The 24,196-nt window shown below is 48.8% G+C and overlaps 1 protein-coding gene across 1 annotated transcript; it reads right to left on the reverse strand.

The window, feature by feature from the left end:
- Nucleotides 1–260: 260 nt before the first annotated feature.
- On the reverse strand, nt 261–23,897 carry LOC130868896 (galactoside 2-alpha-L-fucosyltransferase Sec1-like). Its single transcript, XM_057760897.1, is given in 7 exon segments — nt 261–409; nt 5,688–5,709; nt 5,711–6,705; nt 11,694–11,702; nt 22,824–22,935; nt 23,033–23,087; nt 23,893–23,897. Coding segments are annotated over 7 exon segments (1,347 nt in total).
- Between the last annotated feature and the right edge of the window lie 299 nt (nt 23,898–24,196).

A 24,196-nucleotide genomic window follows, 5' to 3' on the forward strand; every position in this document is an offset into this window, starting at 1 on the left:
AAGGAGGAAGAGGAGAAGGAGGAGGGGGAGGAGAAGGAGGAGGAGGAGGAGAAGGAGGAGGGGGAGGAGGAGAAGAAGGTGGAGGAGGAGGAGGAGGAAGAGGAGGAGGAGGAGAAGGAGAAGGAGGAGAATGAGGAGGGGAAGGAGGAGGAGGAGAAGGAGGAGGAGGAGAATGAGGAGAAGGAGGAGGAGAATAAGGACAAGGAGAAGGAGGAGGAGGAGTATGGGAAGTCAGGTACAGGGTACTGGTAGAACAGGGTCTAGGGGAACAGGAACTGGAGGAACAGGAACTGAAGGAACAGGAGCTGGGGAACAGGGGCTGGGGGAACAGGGGCTGGGGGAACAGGGGCTGGGGAACAGGGGCTGCGGAACACAGAGGTTGGGGAAACAGGGGCTGGGGAACCAGAAGCTGGAGGAGAAAGAGAAGGAAGAGGAGAAGGAGAAAGAAAACAAAGCACCCAGCTGCAAATCCAGGGGTCGGAAGACTTCCCTGTGTGGTGTGGGCATTGCGCTCTGTCCACCAGTATGCTTTGCTGGTGTTATGAAGACAAATGCAGTCTCACTCCTTTGTGTGTGGGGGAAGGAGGGGAGCATGTGCATCAGGTGGTGTTGAGTGGAGGTCAGAGGTCATGTGGGACTCGGTTCCCTCCCGTTGTCATACAGGCCCCGGGGATGAGGTTCAGGTTGTCAGTACCTTTTTCCACTGAGCTACCTCACTGGCTCAAGGGTGTAGCGAGCTGCGTGAAGCCACACCTGATGGCAATGTAGAGAGCTGTGTGGAGTCACACCTGATGGTGCTGGCTCCCGCCCTCCGCGATCCCAAAAGCGAGTGCTCTCTGTGATAATCAACTCCTAATATCAACTAAGCCTGACTTATGCTATTATCACGCAATGACTGTCAGCTGCTTGCATATGCGTGGACCTATGGGCAGTGCCCACCTGGCAATCTGGGGTTGGCAGCCCAGGCCTACTTAAGGGCTGGGAGAGGTTTGCCCGAGGGAGAGAGGAAAAGAGGAGAGAGAGAGATTTTACAATTGTCAAAAGGTCCTGAATAAAACTGCAGTGAGAAGAGCTCCGGTGGTCGCGTCATCCTTGCTGGACAAGGGGGGCCGCTACACAAGGGTCTCACTTTTTAGTCCTTGAACTCTTGGCAATCCTGCTTCTGTTGACCAATTTTAGATTGCAGCTATGTTCCACCAGGTCTGGTTTCCTGGGTCGTTTTCTAAGAGTGCAATTTGCTCGGAGTGGTGTTCACACTGTGGTCCAGCCAGCCCTCCATAACTACCTTGTCTTGTAAAACCTGTGTGCCCACGGAGCAACTCCTCCCCCATCTCTTCTCAGCCCCCTTCTATCTCTATGAATCTCTACTGGACATTACTTCATTTGTGCCTTTGCCTGGGCCGTTCCCATGCTCAGGGCGCAGTCGCAGCTCCAGAAGCGTGAAACTAACAAGGGTGCAGTAGAACACACAGCGGGAGGCAGAGCCTGGGCTCTGCAGAGCGCTGCACTAACAGTGTAACTCAGGAACACGTGGATCACAGAGTCGGACCCCACAACCTTTGCTCTTCCGGCAGGATGAAGGGACGGAGAGGGCTGCCCACCCAGGGAGAGGGCTGCACGCCCATGGAGAGGGCTGCACACCCATGAGCCTAGTCTGACTGAGCTCAAGACCTGGAATGAACCAGCAGGTAGGGCTCCACCTGGATGAGGTTTATCTCAAATGCATTAACAGATAGACAGCAATTTCTTCTTTTCTCCCTCCCCCCCCCCCCAGCTTTTTGAGATAGTGTTTCTTGGTGTAGCCCTGGCTGTCCTGGAAATCGCTTTGCAGACTGGCCTTGAACTCACAATGATCCCCCTGTGTCTGTCGCCTAGGTGCTAGGATTAAAGATGTGCACCACCACCACCTGGCAACAATTTCTTTCGGAAAGCTCAAATCCTCCTCTCCATGGGCACAAAAGTTGAGGTCACATAAGCAAAAGTTCTTGGGTCTTCTTGGCAGAACCTGCCAGGCTTTGACCACTTCCTGGCACAGCGAGGGTCACACCCTGCCTGACTCACACCAATATTTCCTCATATCACTTGATATCACTGAAGACAGGGCTCAGCCAAGGCCAACAGGAAGTTAACTTTTAGTGTGTGTGGTGTGTGTTGCTGAGGGTGGAAGTCAAGGCCTCTGAGAGCTAAGCCCATGGCAGACTCTCCACACAGCCATCAGCCAGGGCACAATCATCCGCTGGTGAATAGTCGAGTGTAGGATGGGATGGGGTGAGGTGAACTGGGCACTCAGGCCTGCAGAACAGGAAGCAGAACTGCTTCCTTTTAGAAGTTGGTCTCTGCCTCTGGAGTCAGTGGTTCTGATGGCCGAGGATCACCTGCTTTTCCCCAGTCCCAGCTGCAGGGACAGTTTTCTAGGAAGGGCCTCATCACAGGAGTTGGAGGAGTGGACACTGGGCTGGGCCCTCTTAGGCAGAGTAGGTTCACTTGGCTTCCTTCCTCTCCCCTGCTGAGGAACTAGTGCGTCTTCAACCCACTTAAGAGCCAGGTAAATATTTGCTGGATGAATGTGGCCCTTACTGCCGTTGGCAGACGACCAGCCCCTGCTTGGGCTTTGTAAAGTAAAAGCTGTTTGTATCTCTGTTCAAGCAAGGCCAAGCAAACACGGAGCTGGGCAGGGCGCCCTTCACATGGCTCCCATGGCCACCTACTTGCTTCCTAAAGACCTCCACATCTGTCCCTCATCAAGACCAGGGCAGGGAAGTGAACAGCCAGGGGCTGTGGTGGCTTGGAGGCTTTGTGCTGCAGCCAAGTGTGCTGAGAGTGTCCTGTGTCCACACCTCCATACTGGCGAGGAAGTGAACGCAAGGTCAACCAGGATTTATTGCCCCTTCCCTCTCTTCTTCCTTCCCCCTCTGGCCCCTTCCCTCCTTCCTCCCCCCCCCCTTTCTTTTTTGATATAGTCTCTCTGTGAGGAACATGAGGTGATTTTCCCAGGATAGCTAGCTCAAGGGAAAAGTAGCATGGCTGAGGCTAAGAACAGCTCCACTGTCCCTGTCTAGATAAATGCTAAACGTTCACTCTCTCCAGTTCTGAACTGGACTCCATCCTCTCAAGACAATAGGAAGCCATAGGCTGTGGATACAGAGAACACTAGGGAGGTGGTCTCAGGGGAAGAGCTTAAACACAAGGGGTGGAGGTCAGTGGGAAACACAGCTGTGCTTCCCCAAGGGCCCCCTGCAGCCTGCTGGAGGCTCTCATAGAGGTCTCTGGGAGCAAGGAGCTGGCAGGTGGTTCTGAGAAGAGGAGGATAAGCAATCTGATTAGGGGAAGGCTGGGGTGTGTGTGCTGGGGTGTGTGTGTGCTGGGGTGTGGTGTGCTGGGGTGTGTGTGTGCTGGGGTGTGTGTGTGCTGGGGTGTGGTGTGTGCTGGGGTGTGTATGCTGGGGTGTGTGTGTGCTGGGGTGTGGTGTGTCTTTCTGACCCAGCACGACTGGAGTCTCTACAAGGACATGTGGAAACTGGGTGTGTTAGCTCTTGACTGCAATCCTGGCATGCAGAAGGCTGAGGCAGGAGGATTACCTTGAGTTCAAAATCAGCCTGTGCCACAGAGTAAGACTCTTTCAGCTGGGCGGTGGTGCTGCCTTTTATCCCAGCACTCGGGAGGCTGAGGCGGGTGCATCTCTGTGAGTTCAAAGCCAGTTTGAAGTCTACAGAGTGAGTTCCAGGACAGTCAAGGCTACAGAGAGAAACTCTGTCAAATAAATAAGCAAACAAACAAAACAAAACAAAAAACGTGTGTGTGTGTGTGCGAGCGAGCAAAGGAGAATTAAAAATTCTGGTACCTCCATGTTTTCAGGTGTGTCGAGCCCCCTGGAGATGACTGTAGAGAAGTCACAGGTTACGCTGAGAAGACAGAACTCAGTGAGGTGGTGGCGTCACAAAGTCTGGGGCTGTTTTGCCCTAGCCCTAGTGTCCCAGCACGAGGCAGATACTAGTGCCACATCCAGAGCCTTGGTGACAGCAAGAGAAAGCAGACTGAGACCAGGCAGCCCCAACAGGCCTCACTGAGCAGCCTCAACCCCAGGCTCCAGCAGGACAGGGCTGGGTCAGGCTTCCTGGAGAGATGTGCCTTGGAGCATCTTCTGCTCCTCCTGGGCCCCGCTGCTCAGGGTGCCCCTTCATGATTCTTCCCGCCACCAGAGGGGTTGTCTGTCGGTCTAGTGACTGCACATGAATCTACTGATGTTTTAATTATCATCTGTGGCCACACAGCCCCGCAGTCAGTGCCCTGCAGGCCACTCAGCCTGGAGAGATACACAGGTTTAAACTAGGTCTCTACTGTTCTATTTACCAACAAAGACCAGAAGTCAGATGTAGGGGTGAAAACCTGCTGGATCAGAGAGGCCGAGAAGCAAGCAGCTGACCTTCCTTCTTGGCCTCTTTTCCCAGCAAGAGACATGTTTCTCCATTCATTCCAAACCAAAAAACAAGCGAGAAGCCGGGCGGTGGTGGCGCACGCCTTTAATCCCAGCACTTGGGAGGCAGAGGCAGGCGGATCTCTGTGAGTTCAAGACCAGCCTGGTCTACAAGAGCTAGTTCCAGGACAGGCTCCAAAACCACAGAGAAACCCTGTCTCGAAAAACAAAAAAAAAAAACAAAAAAAAAAACAAGCGAGAAACTCCTGTCCCGTCCTCCTCCCTGTGCATCTCTCTCTCCACATTCTGGCTCCTCTCGACTCTGGACTCTCCATGGCTAGCTCCAGCCTACGAGCTGCTGACTCCACCCCTGAACCAAGGTTGATTTTATTTAGTTAACGCAAACACAAACACAGCCTGGAGTCCGATGTGACCGAATATCTGCACAGCTGCCCACCACCCAGCACCTGCATCAGGCCTGCCCCTCCAACTTCCCTTTCCTGCTAAGGTCGTGCACCAAAGCTCAAGCTCCCAGCGACTGGAAGCGCCATGCCCCATAACTCCTGGGCAGGAGCCGCACTACCACCAAATACCCCCCAGGACCCTACATGCTGGTGGGTGACCGGGAAGGACAGCGCAAAGCTGGCTCTGCTGGCTAGCTTTATGTCAGCTTGACAGGAGCTGAGGCTCTCTGAAGAGCGAGGATCAGCAGGAAAGCCGCTCCCACCAGATCTGCCGGTGCAGGCGGTGCAGGCAGGTGGTCCTGGGTCAGCCAAGGCAGCGGGCTCAGGGGCTCAGCCACGAGGAGCAAGTAGGTAGTGGCACTCCTCCATGGCCTCCGTATCAGCTCCCGCCCCAGGGTCCTGTCGGTTGAGTTCTTGCTTACTGCCCTCAGTGATGGATTGTGAAGCGTAGGTATGAGTTTAAATAGGCACCTTCCTCTGCAGGCTGTTTACCGCCCTGGTGTCTCATCACAGCCACAGAAACCCTAGCTAAGACACTGCCCTCAGGTGAAAGCATTCCAGACTTGCAGACACAGCATGCTAGGCCTGCAGTGGATACAGAGGAACTCCGGTCACCTGTGCGTGTTGCTGCTGAGGTAACACGAGACTGCGCTCACATGCTCAGGGTGCACAGGAGGGCAGCGAGGTGACATCACTGACCCAAATCTCTCAGCTGTGAAACACGGAAGGCTGGGCTGGAACTGCACGTGGCAACCTGAGGAGGTACAAAGCAGCCTCCAATGCCTCTTGGGGAGCCCAGGTTGAGGCACCTCTAGAGGTTCCTCTGCTGGGCCTGTGGCAGGTCAGCAGCGATGCCTACCCAGTTGGGGAGGTAGGCTGCTTGTGGCTTGAAAATCATGTGGAAGGGGGAGTTGGGCTGAGTAAAGTTAGCCAGGTAAACAGTATCCCCACCTGTGAGGTAGGCGGCCCAGATCCCAAAGGTGCCCACGGTGATGACGGTGTGGTTGCATTGCATGAGCAGTGCAATGTCCCTGGCGGGGGATCCCTGAAGGCCATTGCCAGCAAACGACACATCCCCTCGGGAGATACTGATGCTCTTCCGGCACCAGGCCATGTCATCACTGGTGACTACAAAGACCGGAGACCGATAGCGTGCCCGGAACCTGTCCAGGGCCTGTTCCAAGTAACCCCGGTCAGCCACCACGCCCTTCCAAACGTTGGGCATGACACGCACATAGTCCCCCCGCCGCACATGGACACCCACAAATGTACTCGGCTGGCCCCCATTCACCCGCAGGCCACGCAGGAAGGTCTGGGCCTCCTCACGCACATGGTCGTGCAGGGTGAACTCCTGCAGGATCTCTGAGCGCAGGTGGTGGTAGAAGGTCCAGGAGCACGGGTACCCTGTGAGGCGCACATAGCGTCCCGGGATGTGGCGGTGCCGCTCCTCCATCCAGTCGTTGAGGTGGTAGTTGTGCCATGGGATCTTTCTGTCCGTGTCACTGTGCAACACCGGGAGGCTGATCCTGAAGATGGGCGCCAGGGTGCTGTGCATGGATGCGGGGATGAATGCGGGCTTTCCGTTCATCCTGGCCAGTGCGAACAGGGTGGCGTACTCGCCCATCTGGTTCCCCAGGCGGCCTTTGGCATTGATGGTGAACATGCCCTCCTGGGGCAGGTTTCTTGGGGCTAAGACCACAAGGGCTGAAGAGGCCCAGGGGTCAGGCACCAGAGCCAGGCGCCGGTGGCAGTAGAAGATGGTGGACAAGACAAAGATCACAAAAAGGAAGTAGAAGGTGGAGAGGGGTGGACAAGTGGCCTTGAGTCCTGGGAAAGCTGTAAGAGAAGACAGGAGTCAGGACTCTGAGCAGGGCCCCTCCAGGAGTGTTCCTGTCTGCTTCTGAGGCCAGCCCCACCCTTAATTAGCAGTGTGATGGGCGGATGGGGCTCACTGTACCTCTCTGAATTTTTTTGTCTGACTAGGTTTGGCCACTGAAGACAGCTGGTTAAAACCATCTCTTACCTGATCACAGCCATTTCTGTGGTCCTAACAGCTACCTCAGGGGGTGCATGAAAATTAAATGTGATACAGTAGCTTTTCTTTATTCATAGTTTGACCTTCTAGAGTTTTAATTACTTAACAGGATCAAGTGTGGTTTGGAAATATTAAATGGAACTTTCCAGAAATAAATAATCTATATGCTTTAGGTTTTAAACTGAGGGTGATGGGCTCTTTTGACACCCCACCTCATGAGTCGTCCTTGGTCCAGCCGATCAAGCTTGAAGTTTTGCATGCTTTTGTTGCTTAGCTGTTACCCAGCCACTGTCAGAACCACAGTGCTTGGGCCAGTAGGTGACTCAGCCGGTAGACCCTCAGAGAATGCACCCCTGAGAGCAGACTCCTCTGAAGAGCTGCGGTGCTGCTCTCAAGTAACCCTTCTCAGGTCCTAAGGGCTCGAGAGGGCGGGCGGGGACAGTGTCCATGGAGGTGTGACACGCCAGAGAGGCGGTATAAGAGGTACCACAGGGTATGCTGAGCTCGGGGAGCTCATATCACATCCATCCACGCAGCTTTTACCCCAGTACTGGCTCAGCTACTCTGCTTGGGTTGTTTCTACTGAGCCTGATTTATGAACTCTGTGGGAATTTGTGGAAATGGAAAAACGCATATAGGGCTGTGCACTGTCATGGGTTCAGGTGGCCCCTGTGGTCCTGGACTACATCAACACCACTGAAGGCTGTATTTCTCACATCTTCCCATTATGCCCAGTCCACAAGGAATGTGTGCTTCGACGATGTGCCAGCTGCTGACAGGTCAGGAGAGCACGGAGGAGGGACGAGAACTCTGCCCTAGGACAGCAGAGGCCAGGCATGGGGTCGGGTACAGGCTCGGCTTCACTGTTCCATGTAACCTCTTCTCAAGAAGAGACTGGCCACAGTACCCATCAACACTGCATTCTCTCACTGTGCTAACACAGATTCAAGCTGCCTGTAGTTCCTGCTTCCCCAGGCCTAGGTGGCCCTGCACCTGCCAGAAACAGGCTCATGCAAGACCTGCTTCTGGGCCAGAGCTCCAGGGATGGGCAGTGCCACGTCCTGTTCCCGAGACTCTACAGTGCTAGCTGGACTAGTATTTTTGGCCATTTTCTGGTAACCACTTCACTGAAAAATAATTTACATACCTCGGAACCCACCCCTGTCAGCATCCAGTGTGTGCTCAGAGCTGGCTAGACACGGGCTCATCTCCTACCCTGCCGCCATAGTCAACGAAGCTGCTTTTGTCTCTTTGACTTGCTAAGCCATGAGGTTAGTCTGTGGACCCATGTAGCGCTGGCCACCAACTGCCACGCTCGCTGTGGCTGTCAACGGTCTGCTGTGTGGGAAGGCTATGTGTGGCCTATCACCCCACTAGCACGTGTGGGTTACTCCCATCCCCCGACTGTGATGGACGATGGTGTCATGACTCACAAAGTCCTTGTGGTTCCTGTTTTGTTCCCTTGGGCACCTGTCTGGGGTGGCACTGCCAGTTCAAATGTGGCCCTGTGGTCACCGATTTCAGGAACTGGTAGCAGTGTGTTAAGGGTTCCATTTCTCCATCTGTTGCCCTTCACTGTTGACTGACCAAGGAGACCATGTGTTTTAACCTGCAGGCTCTGCCTTGGCACCACTGGGCTTGTCTGTGCTCATCTCTGCTGGTTAGTGTTTGTCGATGGTGGTCAGCTGGATGAGTAGGGGGGGTTACCTGGGATACCTCCTCCACTGAGAACATGCTTCCATCAGATGGCCTGCAGGCAGGTTTATGGGGCATTTTATTGATTAACCCCACTGTGAGCAATGCCACCCCAATCCGGTGCTCCTGGATTGTAGAGAAAGCAGGCAGAGCAAAGCACAGAGAGCAAGCCAGCAGGCAGCACTCCTCCATGGTCTCTGCTTCAGTCACTGCCTCCAGGTTCCTGCTCTGACTTCATTCATGATGGACTATAAACTTTGAGCTGAAATAAACTCTTTCCTCCCCAGGTTTGGCTGTGCTGTTTGTCATAGCAGCAGAAAGCAAACTAACACACCACTCTAAGGACAGAAGGACATCTCTTCCTTTCTCAGGCTCCAGTTTCCCAGGGTCCCTCAAAGTCTTTAGGTGTCCGCTCCACCACACAGTGACCTGCTTTCTCGCTGATTTTGTGCATAAGCCTTAGAGCTGAGTAGCTGCCTCAGCCCCTCGACTCCTGCACCCCTGGGCCTCTTGCTGTATTAGTAACTGTGAAGCCCAGGACAGTCTGACCACACATGGGGGGCCTCAGGTCATGTGGGGCCCAGGCTGCACAGCTGTCATAGCAGGCAGCACGGGGTTCCAGGAAAAGCCCTAAGCCTGCAGCACCCAGGAACAGACCATCCAAAGGAAATTCCTAATGTTCCAACCACTGTAGATAGGATCACCTGCCAGCACAAAGCCATCGCTTTTCACCAGTACACCCCTAGACAAATGTCAGCCAATCAGGGGTCCTGAACCTTAGAAGTCCCTCACCCCTACCTTTGCTACTACAAAAACTCAACCCTAACTGAGCTCAGGGCTCTCCAATCACTCCAATATGTTAGACATACGGAGAGTCCGAGTTTGCAAACTTGTGTAAGAATAAAGGCTCTTTGCTTTTACATACAGGACTCAGTCTCCTAGTTGGTTTGGGGGGAACTCTGTGATCTGGGCATTACATTTAGGGGCTCTCCTCAAGTCTACCAGGACCACCGCCCTGTGGAGCCTTCAGTAAGCCGGTAAGTTTTCTGTGTTCTTGTGTGTACGTTTCTCTCCCCTCTCCCCTCTCCTTCTCCCTCCCCGTCTCTAATAAACAAGGCAACACAAAGCAGAGCGCTCCCAGGTGGGCCTCGGGAAGGCAGAGAGAAGAACAGGAAAGAGGACACACACAGCAGATCTATGGGCCAGGTCTTTTTTTTTTTTTTTTTTGGCTTTTTTGTTTTCGAGACAGGGTTTCTCTGTGGTTTGTGGTTTTGGAGTCTGTCCTAGAACTAGCTCTTGTAGACCAGGCTGGTCTCAAACTCATAGAGATCCACCTGCCTCTGCCTCCCAAGTGCTGGGATTAAAGGCGTGCGCCACCACCGCCCGGCCTATGGGCCAGGTCTTAAATAGCCAGTAGGCATGGTCTCGAGCAGCCTTGGGGAGGGACTAACTCTTGGTGGGCTTTCTGAGGGGAGGGGCTAACTCTTGGTGGGCTTTCTGAGGGGAGGGCTAACTCTTGGTGGGCTTTCTGAGGGGAGGGGCTGCTATTTGGCCGGTTTTCTTAGGATGCAGAGTCTGGTGGAAAAAGGGGGATGGAGCTTCCGCCTAATCATTCCAAACTCTTTGGGTATATGGGTGCCAGGATCTCAGGTGATGCTTCTATCAGACAGTGAGCTGCTCACTGTAGGTGCATGGAGTCAAATTTGGGTCCTCTGAAGAGCAGTGCTCTCTCTTAACTCCTGAGCCACATCTCTCCAGCTCCTTTTTAAAGAACTTTTATGATGCAATTTGGTACTGCTGTCTAGAGGTCTAGAATCTCTTCTCTTTCATAATGGAGAAGATATGTGTGCTCCAGGGATGGGCAGTGCCACGTCCTGTTCCCGAGACATATCTTCTGTGGCTACAAGGGGTAAAACCATAGTTGTCTCTGGAGGTGGAAGAAGTAACCCTCTAAGCTCACATCTGGTAAAGATCTGTTGAGTGCAGTCATCTCACTTGCTATTAAATTAACTGACTGATTTTTACACATCTCTTTAATCTTTTCTTGATCCTCTTTAGGAATGACTGGTTTCCCCATTTCTCCAGGACCTTCATGAGGCTTCTGCCCTGGCTCTAGACCATCCCCAGCAGGAAGTCCTCTCTCCTTCTGCCCTGGCTCTAGACCATCCCCAGCAGGAAGTCCTCCTCCTTCTTCCCTGGCTCTAGACCATCCCCAGCAGGAAGTCCTCTCTCCTGCCCTGGGTCTAGACCATCCCCAGCAGGAAGTCCTCTCTCCTGCCCTGGGTCTAGACCATCCCCAGCAGGAAGTCCTCTCTCCTGCCCTGGGTCTAGACCATTCCCAGCAGGAAGTCCTCTCTCCTGCCCTGGCTCTAGACCATCCCCAGCAGGAAGTCCTCTCTCCTGCCCTGGGTCTAGACCATTCCCAGCAGGAAGTCCTCTCTCCTGCCCTGGCTCTAGACCATCCCCAGCAGGAAGTCCTCTCTCCTGCCCTGGCTCTAGACCATCCCCAGCAGGAAGTCCTCTCTCCTGCCCTGGGTCTAGACCATCCCCAGCAGGAAGTCCTCTCTCCTGCCCTGGGTCTAGACCATCCCCAGCAGGAAGTCCTCTCTCCTGCCCTGGGTCTAGACCATCCCCAGCAGGAAGTCCTCTCTCCTGCCCTGGCTCTAGAACATCCCCAACAGGAAGTCCTCTTTCCTTTTTCTCATCACACTTGTTGAACTCACTCAAGTACAGCAGCAGGAACATATCCAAAAGTACCCCATATATGCACACATATATAAATATCATGAAAATTATTCCAACCTGGTTTCATCAGAAATCACAGTCATACCCCCAAAGAGGCTTTTCAAATGAATTCATATCATAAATCCACATGGGCTCCGACACTGTATGAGTTGATCTGTCTGGTTTCTGTAGACAGACACAGAGGATGCTCATGCAAAACAGCTTGAGGCTGTTGTTTTCCTTACAGTTTTGCCTCCAGGGTCAGGAGGACTGTTTTGTTCTGTGTACTGCTTTGTTTTTGTCTTTTGTGCATCCTCTTTCTGACTTACGTGACTCAAATCACTACTACTTTGACTTTGACGTTGGATCACTTCCAGGACTTTAGGGATAGGATCGTAAGCATAGGGGTGTATTTTCCTAAAAGGGATGGGACAGCCTCTACCCACCTTAAACATTTCATTGAAAGGAGCCAGCCCTGGCCTGTAGTGCAGGGACAACGCCGGCAGGTTTGCCCTACAAGCACAGGCTGCTGGGCAGCGCGTTTGTGTGGATGGGTGGCTGGGCTATGTAGCCTTGTTGTTACAATGTAGCAAGACCGCCAGCCACAGTTGTAGGGGGCCAATGTGCCCCAGTAGGATTTCTTTTTTTTTTTTTTTTTGGTTTTTCGAGACAGGGTTTCTCTGTGGTTTTGGAGCCTGTCCTGGAACTAGCTCTTGTAGACCAGGCTGGTCTCGAACTCACAGAGATCCGCCTGCCTCTGCCTCCCAAGTGCTGGGATTAAAGGCGTGCGCCACCATCGCCCGGCCCCAGTAGGATTTCAAACACTGAACAAGAGAATCTGGGGTCAATTGCTATAGCTGGAAAAGTTAACAATCTTTTCCCCCCATGCTGCGTGTCACCCTGCCCCCTCCCATGCTGGTGGATTAGTTCCCTCAACCTGCCCTGGGTGCTGCACGCCTGGACTTCTGGCCAAACCCGGCCAAGGCTGAATGAATCACAGTCACTGGCTATAGGTGTTAAACTGTGGTGGCCGTGCTGTGACACTATAGCCAGACTTCCCTCCACCAGAGCTGCTTTGGTCGTTTAGATCCAATGGGTTATAAACATCTGTGATCATTTAGAAGGGCTGGCTACAAATTATTATTGGTTAGGGTATGAAAAAATATGTAAGTTAAAAATTTAACCATTTTAGGTTAATTCTGGTTTAAAAGTTTTATTTTATTAAAGGGTTTTGTCTGTTTCTCAAGAAAATTATATATGCCTGTTCTATTGAAAAGTTTGTCTCTGTAGTTTTGTTGCAGCATGGAGCTGAGACAGAAATGGTTTGGATATTTTTGCTGTCTCCCACCCACATTTATGGGCTTGACCTCAGAATTTATCTCTGAGCTCTGGTTACTGGATCTGAGTTAGCAGAAATTCAGATGACTTTTTGATAAAATGTTAAAAATGTTTTATGCTGTTCTTTATTGAAAATCTGGCTCTAGAGTTGGATTATGGCTCTTCCTTTGATAGACCCATGCTTATTTAAAAGTTTCCTCTGTCACTCTGTCAGTCTGAGCCTCCAACACAATGACGAGAGAGTAACCACGTGGGGTGTCGTACAGGAGTAGTCTAGTACCACCTCCATGTCAGATGCTTGAATTGAGATTCTTAACACGGGCAAAACTGCAGTTGTAAAATAACAGAAAAAAATGTGTAATGGGGGGATCATTACATCACGGGAAATTATATTATAGGTCAAACCAAAAAATATTAACTAACAGTTTAATGCATGTATCTCCTTGCTCAAGGTCTATATAGGCTTAAAAATGTATGTTTAGAGCCGGGCGGTGGTGGCGCACGCCTTTAATCCCAGCACTCAGGAGGCAGAGGTAGGCGGATCTCTGGGAGTTCGAGGCCAGCCTGGTCTACAAGAGCTAGTTCCGGGACAGGCACCAAAGCTACAGAGAAACCCTGTCTCGAAAAACCAAAAAAAAGTATGTTTAGCCTCCTTGTCTTTGCTAACTTTGTTGGGCTTAACCTATTTGGATAAACTGAGTCATTTTTGCAATGATACTAAGAGGAAATCCGCCCCCCCCCCCAGGATAAAACTACAAAGTCCCTTTCCCAAGGTCAGACATTCAGAATGCTCCCATTCCCTCAGGTTGCTTGGAGAAAGTTCTTACTCCCTAAAAAGGGTGCGCCCGCCTTATCTCTGGCAAAGGAACCGGTGGCTCCGCATTAACACTTGGCTGTGGTGCCCTAGAACTTGCCAGGGCAATGCTTGCCCCTAGGCTCCCTGCTCCTTGCCTTCCCAGGAGACAGCAGAACAGCTGGACACAAACTTGTTCTCTTTTTACCCTCAGAATGAATAATTTAGTTTCTTTATTAACTTCAATTCAAAATCATTATTTTTAAGGCTAAACCTGACAAAATGTAAAGTTCCAGTCTTATAAAAGCTCTGCTAACTTTATTAGGAAATACAAGTTAATAGTCAATCATCCTTAAAGTACTGGTATAATTAATTACTGGGACAAGCCTTATTTACTCCCCTGTATATGTTTTCAAAGTCAAACTTAAAACAAGTAACTAGAAACAAAGTTTGTCTAATCAGATATACTTAGGTAGCCCTCATACTTCAGAGATCTGCAGAATATAGCATTTAAAATGATGATTAAAAAGCTTATTATCAGACAGAAGCTTCCAGATCCTAGCAGTCACCCAAGGTCTCCAGAGAAGAATATGGGACACCATGAGGTCTCCACCTGGATTATGATGATGCTGACCACTGGGTGAGATGCCCCAGTGCAACACCTGTTGCCAAGACCAGGTCCAGACTGTGGGTAAACAGCAGGATATTGGAGAACTGATTGCACAACTTTTGCCTAGACAAAATAAAGTCAGACTTTTCCATGTCCCTCTTTCACAGGAAAGAAAAATTCACCTTATGGGCCTGGCTAAGATACTTCTGCCTCCAATGCTATGAAGACCTGTGTATGGCTAACTGTGGTCTAACATATGAACTCCAGTCCCTGCTATTTTTAGTAGATTCAGAAGCTGCTTGGTCTGTATTCAGATATGATTTATTTATCCTTCTGGGATCTCTGATAGTATTAATGGCTAGGGTAGCTATAACTTTGTCAGCTTAGCAAAAGCAGGTATCCAAATCCTTCCACAAAACTTGTTAGCTCTCTCTCTCTCTCTCTCTCTCTCTCTATATATATATATATATATATATATATATATATATATATATGTGTGTGTGTGTGTGTGTGTGTGTGTGTGTGTGTGTGTGTGTGTATGTATGTATGTATGTATATCAGGCCTTGCTTTCTCTAAAGCTACTAGGTCTCTTAATTTAAAAAAAAGGTATTTTAAGATATATAAAGGTCTGAGGATATAAAAGATCATAAGTTTTAAGGGTCTCAAAAATGATTTAAAATGTAAATACAGGTTACAATGGTATAAGATATAGAAAATGTAAGAAGAGGCTGCTTGTTTGTTCCCAGCTGCTCAGCCCCAAAATAACCACACAGAAACTGTATTAATTAAATCACTGCTTGGCCCATTAGCTCTAGCTTCTTATTGGCTAACTCTTACATCTGAATTTAATCCATTTCTATTAATCTGTGTATTGCCACATTAATCTGTGTATTACCAGCTAAAGTTCCAGCATCCGTCTCTAGGTGATTCAAGGTCTTTCTCTGACTCTGCCTTTCTTTCTCCCAGCATTCAGCCTAGCCTTTCCTGTCTACCTAAGTTCTACCTTGCTATAGGTCCAAAGCAGTTTCTTTATTCATTAATGGTAATCACAGCACACAGAGGGGACTCCTACATCACCAATGTGGCAAACTAAAATCAACTTAAAACCTGATAAAGCTTAAAAAGTAATTTTAGACACAAAAGAACAGAGTTAAGCAAGGCTCCTTGGTAGCCAGCATTTTGCTGGTGGCATGCCGCAGCTCCTTTAAGAGAGGTTTTCCTGATTCAGCAGCAGCAGGTTTTGAAATGCCAGATTTCTGGGCCATGCTGCCAGCAGGAACTCTGACTCTTTCAGGCAGGAGATCTGGCTACAGAGCATCTGAGTGGGGTTTGTGAGCAAACTGCTGCAGCTTGCTGAATGGCAACATGAACTGGCTATGTGCCTGAGAGTGGGGTTGTGGGCATGGCTCTCAGAGGCAGCAAACAGCTCCACCATGCTGGGCTGCGCAAGGCAAGCAGAAAGTACCGTATATACCCTAGTAATGGCGCAGCTTAAGCTTTTAAGAGGCGCTTAGCATTTTAAGAAGTACTCTTGGACATTGAAGAATTACTGATACTCATAAGGGCAGAATCAGACATTAAAAAAAAACCCTAAATGTGTCACAGTGTTGGATAAATGTTTGCAGGCTTGGAAGAGAAAATCAAATGAGTATAGAGAGTTACAAAAAAGGTAATTTTTTAAAAAAAAAAACAAAGTCTTTAAAGAAATAGAGTCCAGATAGTCATAGATTAAAGGTGTAAAGATAATAAAATAAATATTAAACTTGTAGAAAAAGTAATAGAGTAAAAACAAGTCACATAAAAATGGAAAATTCAGAGAGTCTGGATTATGTATATTATTGTGTTATCTTTGAATTTTTTGACTGTGAATGAGCTAAGTACAGAGAGACATTTCATTGTATGGGCTGCTAACTGAAACAAGCATGTATATTATAAAAGTATTATGACTTCCAAATTTGGGTCTAAAGATATGTTGTTTTGGAAAAGAGGTTTTTCTTTTGTTTTCACAGAGGATGAGAACCTCTGGATTCACCAGGCTAATGTGATTTGATAGATCAGGACCCCCCGAGAGGTCACCATGAACACCCCCAAAATTACTTCACCCAAAAAACAGCAGGAAGAAGTTTGGATAAAACTATGCCCATATTCCCAAATATTGTTTGTTAATGCTTCCTTACATTTAAAGGGGGATATGCTATAGAGATTTTCATTGGTATGGATCTTGGTTTATTGATACAAATTTAAGGTCAATTTTGTTATATGTATATGTATTTCTGGATTTTTTTTTTTTGAGACAGGGTTTCTCTGTAGCTTTGGAGCCTGTCCTGGAACTCACTCTGTAGACCAGGCTGGCCTCAAACTCATAGAGATCCACCTGCATCTGCCTCCCGAGTGCTGGGATTAATGGTGTGCACCACCACTGCCTGGCGTATTTCTGATCTTGATTAAGGTATTGTGTTTGTCCAGCTCATTTAGAAATATAGTGTACAGGGCTGGAGAGATGGCTCGGAGGTTAAGAGCATTGCCTGCTCTTCCAAAGGTCCTGAGTTCAATTCCCAACAACCATATGGTGGCTCACAACCATCTGTAATGGGGTCTGGTACCCTCTTCTGGCCTACAGACATACACACAGACAGAACATTGTATACATAATAAATATATATTTTTTTAAAAAGAAATATAATGTATAATTAAGAAATATAAGTTAAGATCTGATGGGAATGGCAAAAGTCATGAAGCCAGCATAGCTGCTTGATAAAAATCCAGCAAACCTGATGGCTGCCATGCCACTTCTGGTTTTATCTCCACCTGTTTCATACTTGGAAGACTTTTAATATTTGTACAATTTGGAGCACAGACACTGCAAAGAACAATTAATAAATGGGACCTCCTGAAACTGAAAAGCTTCTGTAAAGCAAAGGACACGGTCAACAAGACAAAACAACAGCCTACAGAATGGGGAAAAGATCTTCACTAATGGGCTGGAGAGATGGTTCAGTGGTTAAGAGCACTGACTGCTTTTCCAGAGGTCCTGAGTTCAATTCCCAGCAACCACATGGTGGCTCACAGCCATCTGTAATGAGATCTGGCGTCCTCTTCTGGCATGTGGTCATACATGGAAGGAATGCTGTCTATATAATAAATAAATAAATAAATCTTAAAAAAAGAGAGAGAGGCAGAAAACCATTGTTGAAGGCACAAATACAGGTCAGAAAGCTAAATAAATATTATTAAAAAAAAAAAAAAGATCTTCACTAACCCCACATCAGAGAGAGGGCTGATCTCCAAAATATACAAAGAACTCAAGAAATTGGACACCAAAAGAACACATAATCCAATAAAACAAACAAAAAAAAAGGAGTACAAACCTAAACAGAGAATTCTCAACAGAGGAGTCTAAAATGGCTGAAAGACACTTAAGGAAATGTTGGACATTCTTAGTCATCAGAGAAATGCAAATCAAAACAACCCTGAGATTCCATCTTACACCTCTAAGAATGGCCAAGATAAAAAAACACTGATGACAATTTATGCTGGAGAGGTTGTGGGAAAAAGCGAACACTCCTGCATTGCTGGTGGGAATGCAAGCTTCTACAACCTCTTTGGATGTCAGTATGACAATTTCTCAGAAAATTAGGAAACAACCTTCTTCAGGACCCAGTAATACCACTTTTGGGTATATATCCAAAGGATACTCAATTGTGCCACAAGGACATGTGTTCAACTATGTTCATAGCAGCACTGTTTGTCATAGCCAGAACCTGGAAACAACCTAAATGACCCTCTATTGAAGAATGGATAAGAAAAATGTGGTACATTTACAAAATGGAGTACTACACAGCAGAAAAAATAATGACAGCTTGAATTTTGCAGGTAAATGGATGGAGCTAGAAAACATTATTTTGAGTGAGGCAACCCAGACACAGAAAGACAATTATCACATGTACTCACTCATAGGTGGTTTTTAAACATACAGCAAAGAAAGCCAGCCTACAAACCACAATCCCAGAGAACTTAGACAACAATTGGACACTAAGAGAGACTCACATAGATATATTCTATATGGGAAGTAGAAAGTAGAAAAAGACAAGATCTCCTGAGTAAATTGGGAGCATGGGGACCTTGGGGGAGGACTGAAGGGGGAGGGAAGAGGCAGGAAGGGGAGCAGAGAAAAATGTAGAGCTCAATAAATATCAATAAAAATGTATAAAAAAGAAATATAAGTTAATATATACTCATCTATAATAGTCAAGCTTGTAGTCATGTTAGTTAGATTTTCTAGATGTATAGAGATATATTTCAGTCAGATAGATATTCTTCAAATCTTTCAGAGACCTTCAGAATATGGCATTTAAAATGTTTTAACAAGGGCTGGAGAGATGGCTCAGCGGTTAAGAGCACTGACTGCTCTTCCAAAGGTCCTGAGTTCAATTCCCAGCAACCACGTGGTGACTCACAACCATCTGTAATGAGGTCTGGTGCCCTCTTCTGGCCTGCAGGCACACACACAGACAGAATATTGTATACATAATAAATAAATAAATAAATATTAAAAAAAATGTTTTAACAACTTAAGACTTTTCATGACAACGAGGCACATCTGCTCCTGGCAGCATCAAGCTACTTCAAGAGGAAGATGGAGATCGAAGAGACTCCTTATGGAGTTGGTTAGCCATGTGGGCAAGAAACTGAGCGTGCAGGACCCGCATTGAAATGACTGATGAACTTGCCTAAAGGTGAAATGGTCCTTCAGGGTTCCTGCTTCATGAAAGATTCCACCAGACGTTCTGCAGGACACAGAAGAAAGCGACTGACAAACTGCCAATACAGGTGGAGCTGTCTTTATAATTTCCTGCTTCATGGAAAAGTCTGCTGGATGCTATGGGCCAGTAGGCTGAAGATGGATGCCTCAACAGTACAGAAAAACTTTGAGTGACTGTCTAGACAGCGAGATGTCCCTGTCAATTCTAGAGTTTTGGAAGTTGCGTACAGTGTACTTCCTGTTTACTTAGGAAATATTATATCCTTCTGGAGTCTTTGATGGAGTTGAAGAATTTATAGTTATAGTTTTCCTTAGTTATGATAAAAGATAAAGTAGCTATAAATATTGTAACTGGGGGCTGGAGAGATGGCTCAGCGGTTAAAAGCACTGTCTGTTCTTCCAGAGGACCAGGGTTCAGTTCCCAGCACCCACATGGCAGCTAACAACTATCTGTAACTTTAGTTCCAGGGCACCTGACACCTTTACACCAATGCACATAAAATGAATTTAAATAAAAATAAATAAATATTGTAACTGTAATTCTTGTTTGATACCTTTTCTGTTATATGTAATTTTACTATGTTAAATTAAAACCTTTCTTTTTATTTAAACAGAAAAGGGGAGGTGATGTGGGAATCCCCTCTGTGTGCTATGATTACCATTAATGAATAAAAAAACTGCTTTGGACCTATAGCAAGACAGAACTATGGTAGGCAGGAAAAGCTAGGCTGAATGCTGAGAGAAAGAATGGCCGAATAAGAGAGAAGCCATGTAGGCCTGCAGGAGACAGATGCCGGAACTTTGCCAGTAAGTCACTGCCATGGGGCAATACACAGATTAATGGAAATGGATTAAATTAATATGTAAGAGTTAGCCAATAAGAAGCTAGAGCTAATAGGTCAAGCCGTTACTTAATTAATACAGTTTCTGTGTGGTTATTTCGGGGCTGAGCACCTGGAATGAACAAGCAGTCCTCCTTCCCCAACAAGAAAATGTTTCTGATTCCTCTCCCCTTCTGTGGAATATCTGATAAGCTGACAGAGCAATGACTACTTACTGTTTGGGTCATTTATTTTGGTTGTCATCTAGGTATAGACTTTAAGATGTTTCTCATCAGGCTAAAGACATCTCTGACCAATCCATACCTGGCTGTCTGGACAATAAAAAAATATACAAACCAAAATCTGTAGTTTTAGCTAGGACTCAAAGGTACGAGTCTATTCCTGCTGTTTTACAGACACTCGTTATCTGCTTTTTTCTATGATGTGGACTTCAGTATGGGCCTGAAAGTTTCAAATGTATTATTTTCCTTTAAGTACATAAATTTTAACTCCTGTTCCTAGTTTAAACTTGTGTCAATAGGTTCCCACTTGGCTGGCAGACACATCTAAGCACCAGTTGCTGACTACAACCTGCTCCAAATGACTGTGAGCCCTGGACTTCCTGAAAGCTGACGTGGACCAGTCCAGTTGATGTGAGTGCTCCCTGTCTTTTCAATAGAGTCTGAAAACCAGATTCTTCTGAAGAATGCCCCATTGCCTGAACTCTCTCCTTGAGTTTGGCTAGCCTTTCAGCCTCCTGGGGCCTGATAACAATGCCCCAGTGTCAGTTCGAAGTAGCTATAGAAAAGAACATGTTGTCCCATGCTCCCTGCCCGAAACAGGCTGAAACGCTGAGACAAGGGTACTCCCTGGAATGGGGAACAAAATGTCTACCTATAGTGCCCACTGACAGCAGAAAAACAGGCCCAGATTGTCAATTGATAGATTTATTAACTAAAGTAACTACAATAAGACAAGACACTTGACCTTCTTCACACAAAGAGGTATTATAAGGCCCTAAAAAAAACTATTTCTATATACATCACTTAGGATTATAATCTGGCCGTACTCAAAGATCAAAGATACAGGGCTTTAAGAACGGCAATAGATGCAAATGTCACTGCCCTAAAAAAATCTGTAGTGAGATCCCAGTACCACTGCCTTGAGCCCCTAAGCAAGCAGGACCCATGAATGGGTCCTGTCACCTGGTTCTTGTGAAAAGGGGGGAATGTGGGGCCCAGGGCAGCCTGACCACACATGGGGGGCTCAGGTCATGTGGGGCTCAGGATAGCCTGACCACACGTGGGGCCCAGGTCATGTGGGGCTCAGGACAGTCTGACCACACATGGGGGGGCTCAGGTCATGTGGGGCCCAGGCTGCACAGCTGCCATAGCAGGCAGCACGGGGTTCCAGGAAAAGCCCTAAGCCTGCAGCACCCAGGAACAGACCATCCAAAGGAAATTCCTAATGTTCCAACCACTGTAGATAGGATCACCTGCCAGCACACAGCCATCGCTTTTCACCAGTACACCCCTAGACAAATGTCAGCCAATCAGGGGTCCTGAGCCTTAGAAGTCCCTCACCCCTACCTTTGCTACTACAAAAACTCAACCCTAACTGAGCTCAGGGCTCTCCGATCACTCCAATATGTTGGACACACGGAGAGTCTGAGTTTGCAAACTTGTGTAAGAATAAAGGCTCTTTGCTTTTACCTACAGGACTCAGTCTCCTAGTTGGTTTTGGGGGAACTCCATGATCAGGACATAATATTAACTTGACCATTTTTGAAAGTGTGAACATTCTTGACATTTAACTTGGGTCCCCAGCAAGGTCAGCCAGCTTGAACCACAAGACATGCACAGCATCCACAGCAGGTGTACTAGAAACACCTTCAGTGATTTACACGCCACAGGCAGATCTACTTGAGGCCCCCTGACACACAACTTTTTATTTACCCCAACCATTTTCTTTCACATCTCCTGGTTCTCTGCCCAACTCAAAATGGAGCTCCCGGCCTGGCCACAGGACCACAGGGCAGAGCACAGACAGAAAACCTGGGTCAGGGAGAAGCCACAGGGCTCCAGAGAGGGTGCAGCTTTGGGGCCTCAGAAGCACTTCCTGGGAAATGCAGCTGCTTTGGGAAGGACTCGGCTGCTGCCATCTTGAGGCAAGGCCTGGCCTTCGTTTTGCTATTTCAAGAGTGCCCTCTTGAGGCTGTTCTGCCCCAAGACCTAGAAAACACATCTGGCAGACTGATTAGAGGCTGACCTCCCCAGCTTCTTTACTAAGGCCTGTGATACTGAACCTCCACCAGAGTCACTGTGGTGGACACAAAGGCCTGAGCTCTCCTGAAGCCAGGCCCTGTGAGGCTTAAGGTTCCCATATTTGGAGAGACCCGATATCACCTCTGAATTGGGGACCAGCCACTTCCTGGGTAGGTGTGGCTCTCCCTCTTGTGCTTCTAACTGCTCCTTTTCTCATTCATGGCACAGGGGATGTCTTCTGGGTGACAATCACCTTGCCAGCTCAGGCTACCCAGAACAAAGTAAGGAGTAACGGTTCCTTTGGGGACAACTTAGGGACTCACCATGGCAGTCGGGGAGGATCCGACAGCAGACTCCAACTTTCTTCCAATGTCCTGACAGACAGGACAAAGCTCTCTTCTCCTGGCCATCCCTCTGAAGTTCCAGCTCCTGTTCCCGCTCAGCAAACCATATCCAATTGTCTACAGAACAGACTAGCTTCCTGTCTTTCTGTCTGGTAGGTGGCCTGACAGGGCCATGGCTCTAGGAGAAACTGCACACACCCGTGCCTTGCCCAGAGGGAAGCCACGGTACCCAGAACACGACTGTGTGAGCACCATGAACATCAGCTGCTGGACTATTCCACTTTAGCTGTCCTCTCTTCCTCCCCGCTTCTACCAGGCTGGACACCCACTTTCACCGCTCTCGTCGCAGACACCACTGGCCTTGCTTCCTCTGCAGTCGGCCCGACCTGAACACCAGCTAACCCACACGTGACAGGAAGATGCAGGACTGGTACTGGCTGGGATTTAGCCAGAAGCAGAGGGCTGGCAAGCTAAACTCCTGAGGTAAGAGGGACTAGGGCAAGTGGGAACAGGCCAGGATCCCAACCTCAGGACCCCCATCGACAGCTGTCCTCCTACCTGCCTGGATCCTTCTAAGCCAGTGTGTCCAGGGCCACCAGGCTGCAAGCCTGCTGGGGGCGACAATGCTCCTGTCCCACGCAGTCTCGGGTGGTGTGGCTGGCAGGGGTCCCTGTGGGGAAAGCGTGGCTGCTGTTGGCCAGAGTTTGGGGCGGGCAGTTGGATTCTGCAGGCTCTGCTGTGAGCTCCCGCCCAGAACCCCCACTAGCCTGGCCTGAGAACAGCCACGCTCGTTCTTCCCGAGAGCCCACCGCAGCGCAGCTCCTACAGAAGAGAGTGGGGACAGCTGACTGCAGGACACTCTTCACTTCTTCAGGCAGGTTTGACCAATGGCTGGGCCCTAGTAGCCGGGTAGGAGATGCCTAAGTGGGGAAGGCAGGCAGGGTTTCTTATAGATCCCACCAGTCCAGCAAGGCTGACTGTAGGCCCGGATGGGCTGGGGCTAGATTCTGTCCGCCTCCCAAGAACATAAGAGAACTCACAGCCTGATACTTTACAGTGTACAGGTGGAACTCCGAAATTACCCAGCAAGAAACGTGCTTACATGAGGGGCTAGGGCTTAGGGAAGCTGGCAAATTCTACACTAAGGCTCCAGAATCCTGGGGTAGAGATCAGGCCTATGATATGGGCAGGGGAAGCATCCTGACTGGTAAATGGCAGTGGGGCACAGGCCTGTGTAGCTCTCAGCCCAGGTACAGATTCAGAGGTAAGGGTTCATGCATGGGGTCAGAGAAGTCCCCAGGTCTTCAGTTCTCAGTGGGGAAAGTGGAAGCCCTTAGTCCTAACACTTCCTGGACTCTGGATTTCCGGTTTCCAAGTGCCCTGACATCCGGCCAATACCTTATGCCACTTCCTGCTTTTTGTCTTTCCTCCCATATTTAGACTCCAACATCAGCTCCCCATCTGCTTTGAGGGCCTGAGCATTGTGGGGAATGTGGGTATTTGGATCCATGCCTGAGATTCAGGGTAGCAGGTGGGATCCCTGCCCAGAAAGGCCCTAAAAATCTAACTGCAGGGTCCTAACCCTGCTCTCCAGCTCCAAGGTGTTGTGGGTTTCCAGCCCCCGTACTCCATCCTTCCCTCAGCTCTGTTCTCTGGCTGGACACCTGGGGGGGAAAGGGTTAAGGGTGGAGGGCTGGGGTAGACAGCAGAGAGGCCAGGGCTGTTTGGCAATAATCCCTCTCCGTGCACAGGGTGTGGAGAACAAAGTTAGAACCCCATGTGGGAAAAACTTCCACTCTGATCTACGTGGGCCAAGGCCTTGGCCTCCGCTTCTGATTTCCTATTGGGCACCACCGGCTGGCTCTCCCTTCCCTCTTAGGCTCCTCGCCGTCCTCGGGCTTTCCCGAGTGTCTCTGAGCCGACCTGCTCTT

This window comes from Chionomys nivalis (assembly GCF_950005125.1).
Source record: "Chionomys nivalis chromosome 23 unlocalized genomic scaffold, mChiNiv1.1 SUPER_23_unloc_1, whole genome shotgun sequence".
NCBI lineage: Eukaryota > Metazoa > Chordata > Mammalia > Rodentia > Cricetidae > Chionomys > Chionomys nivalis.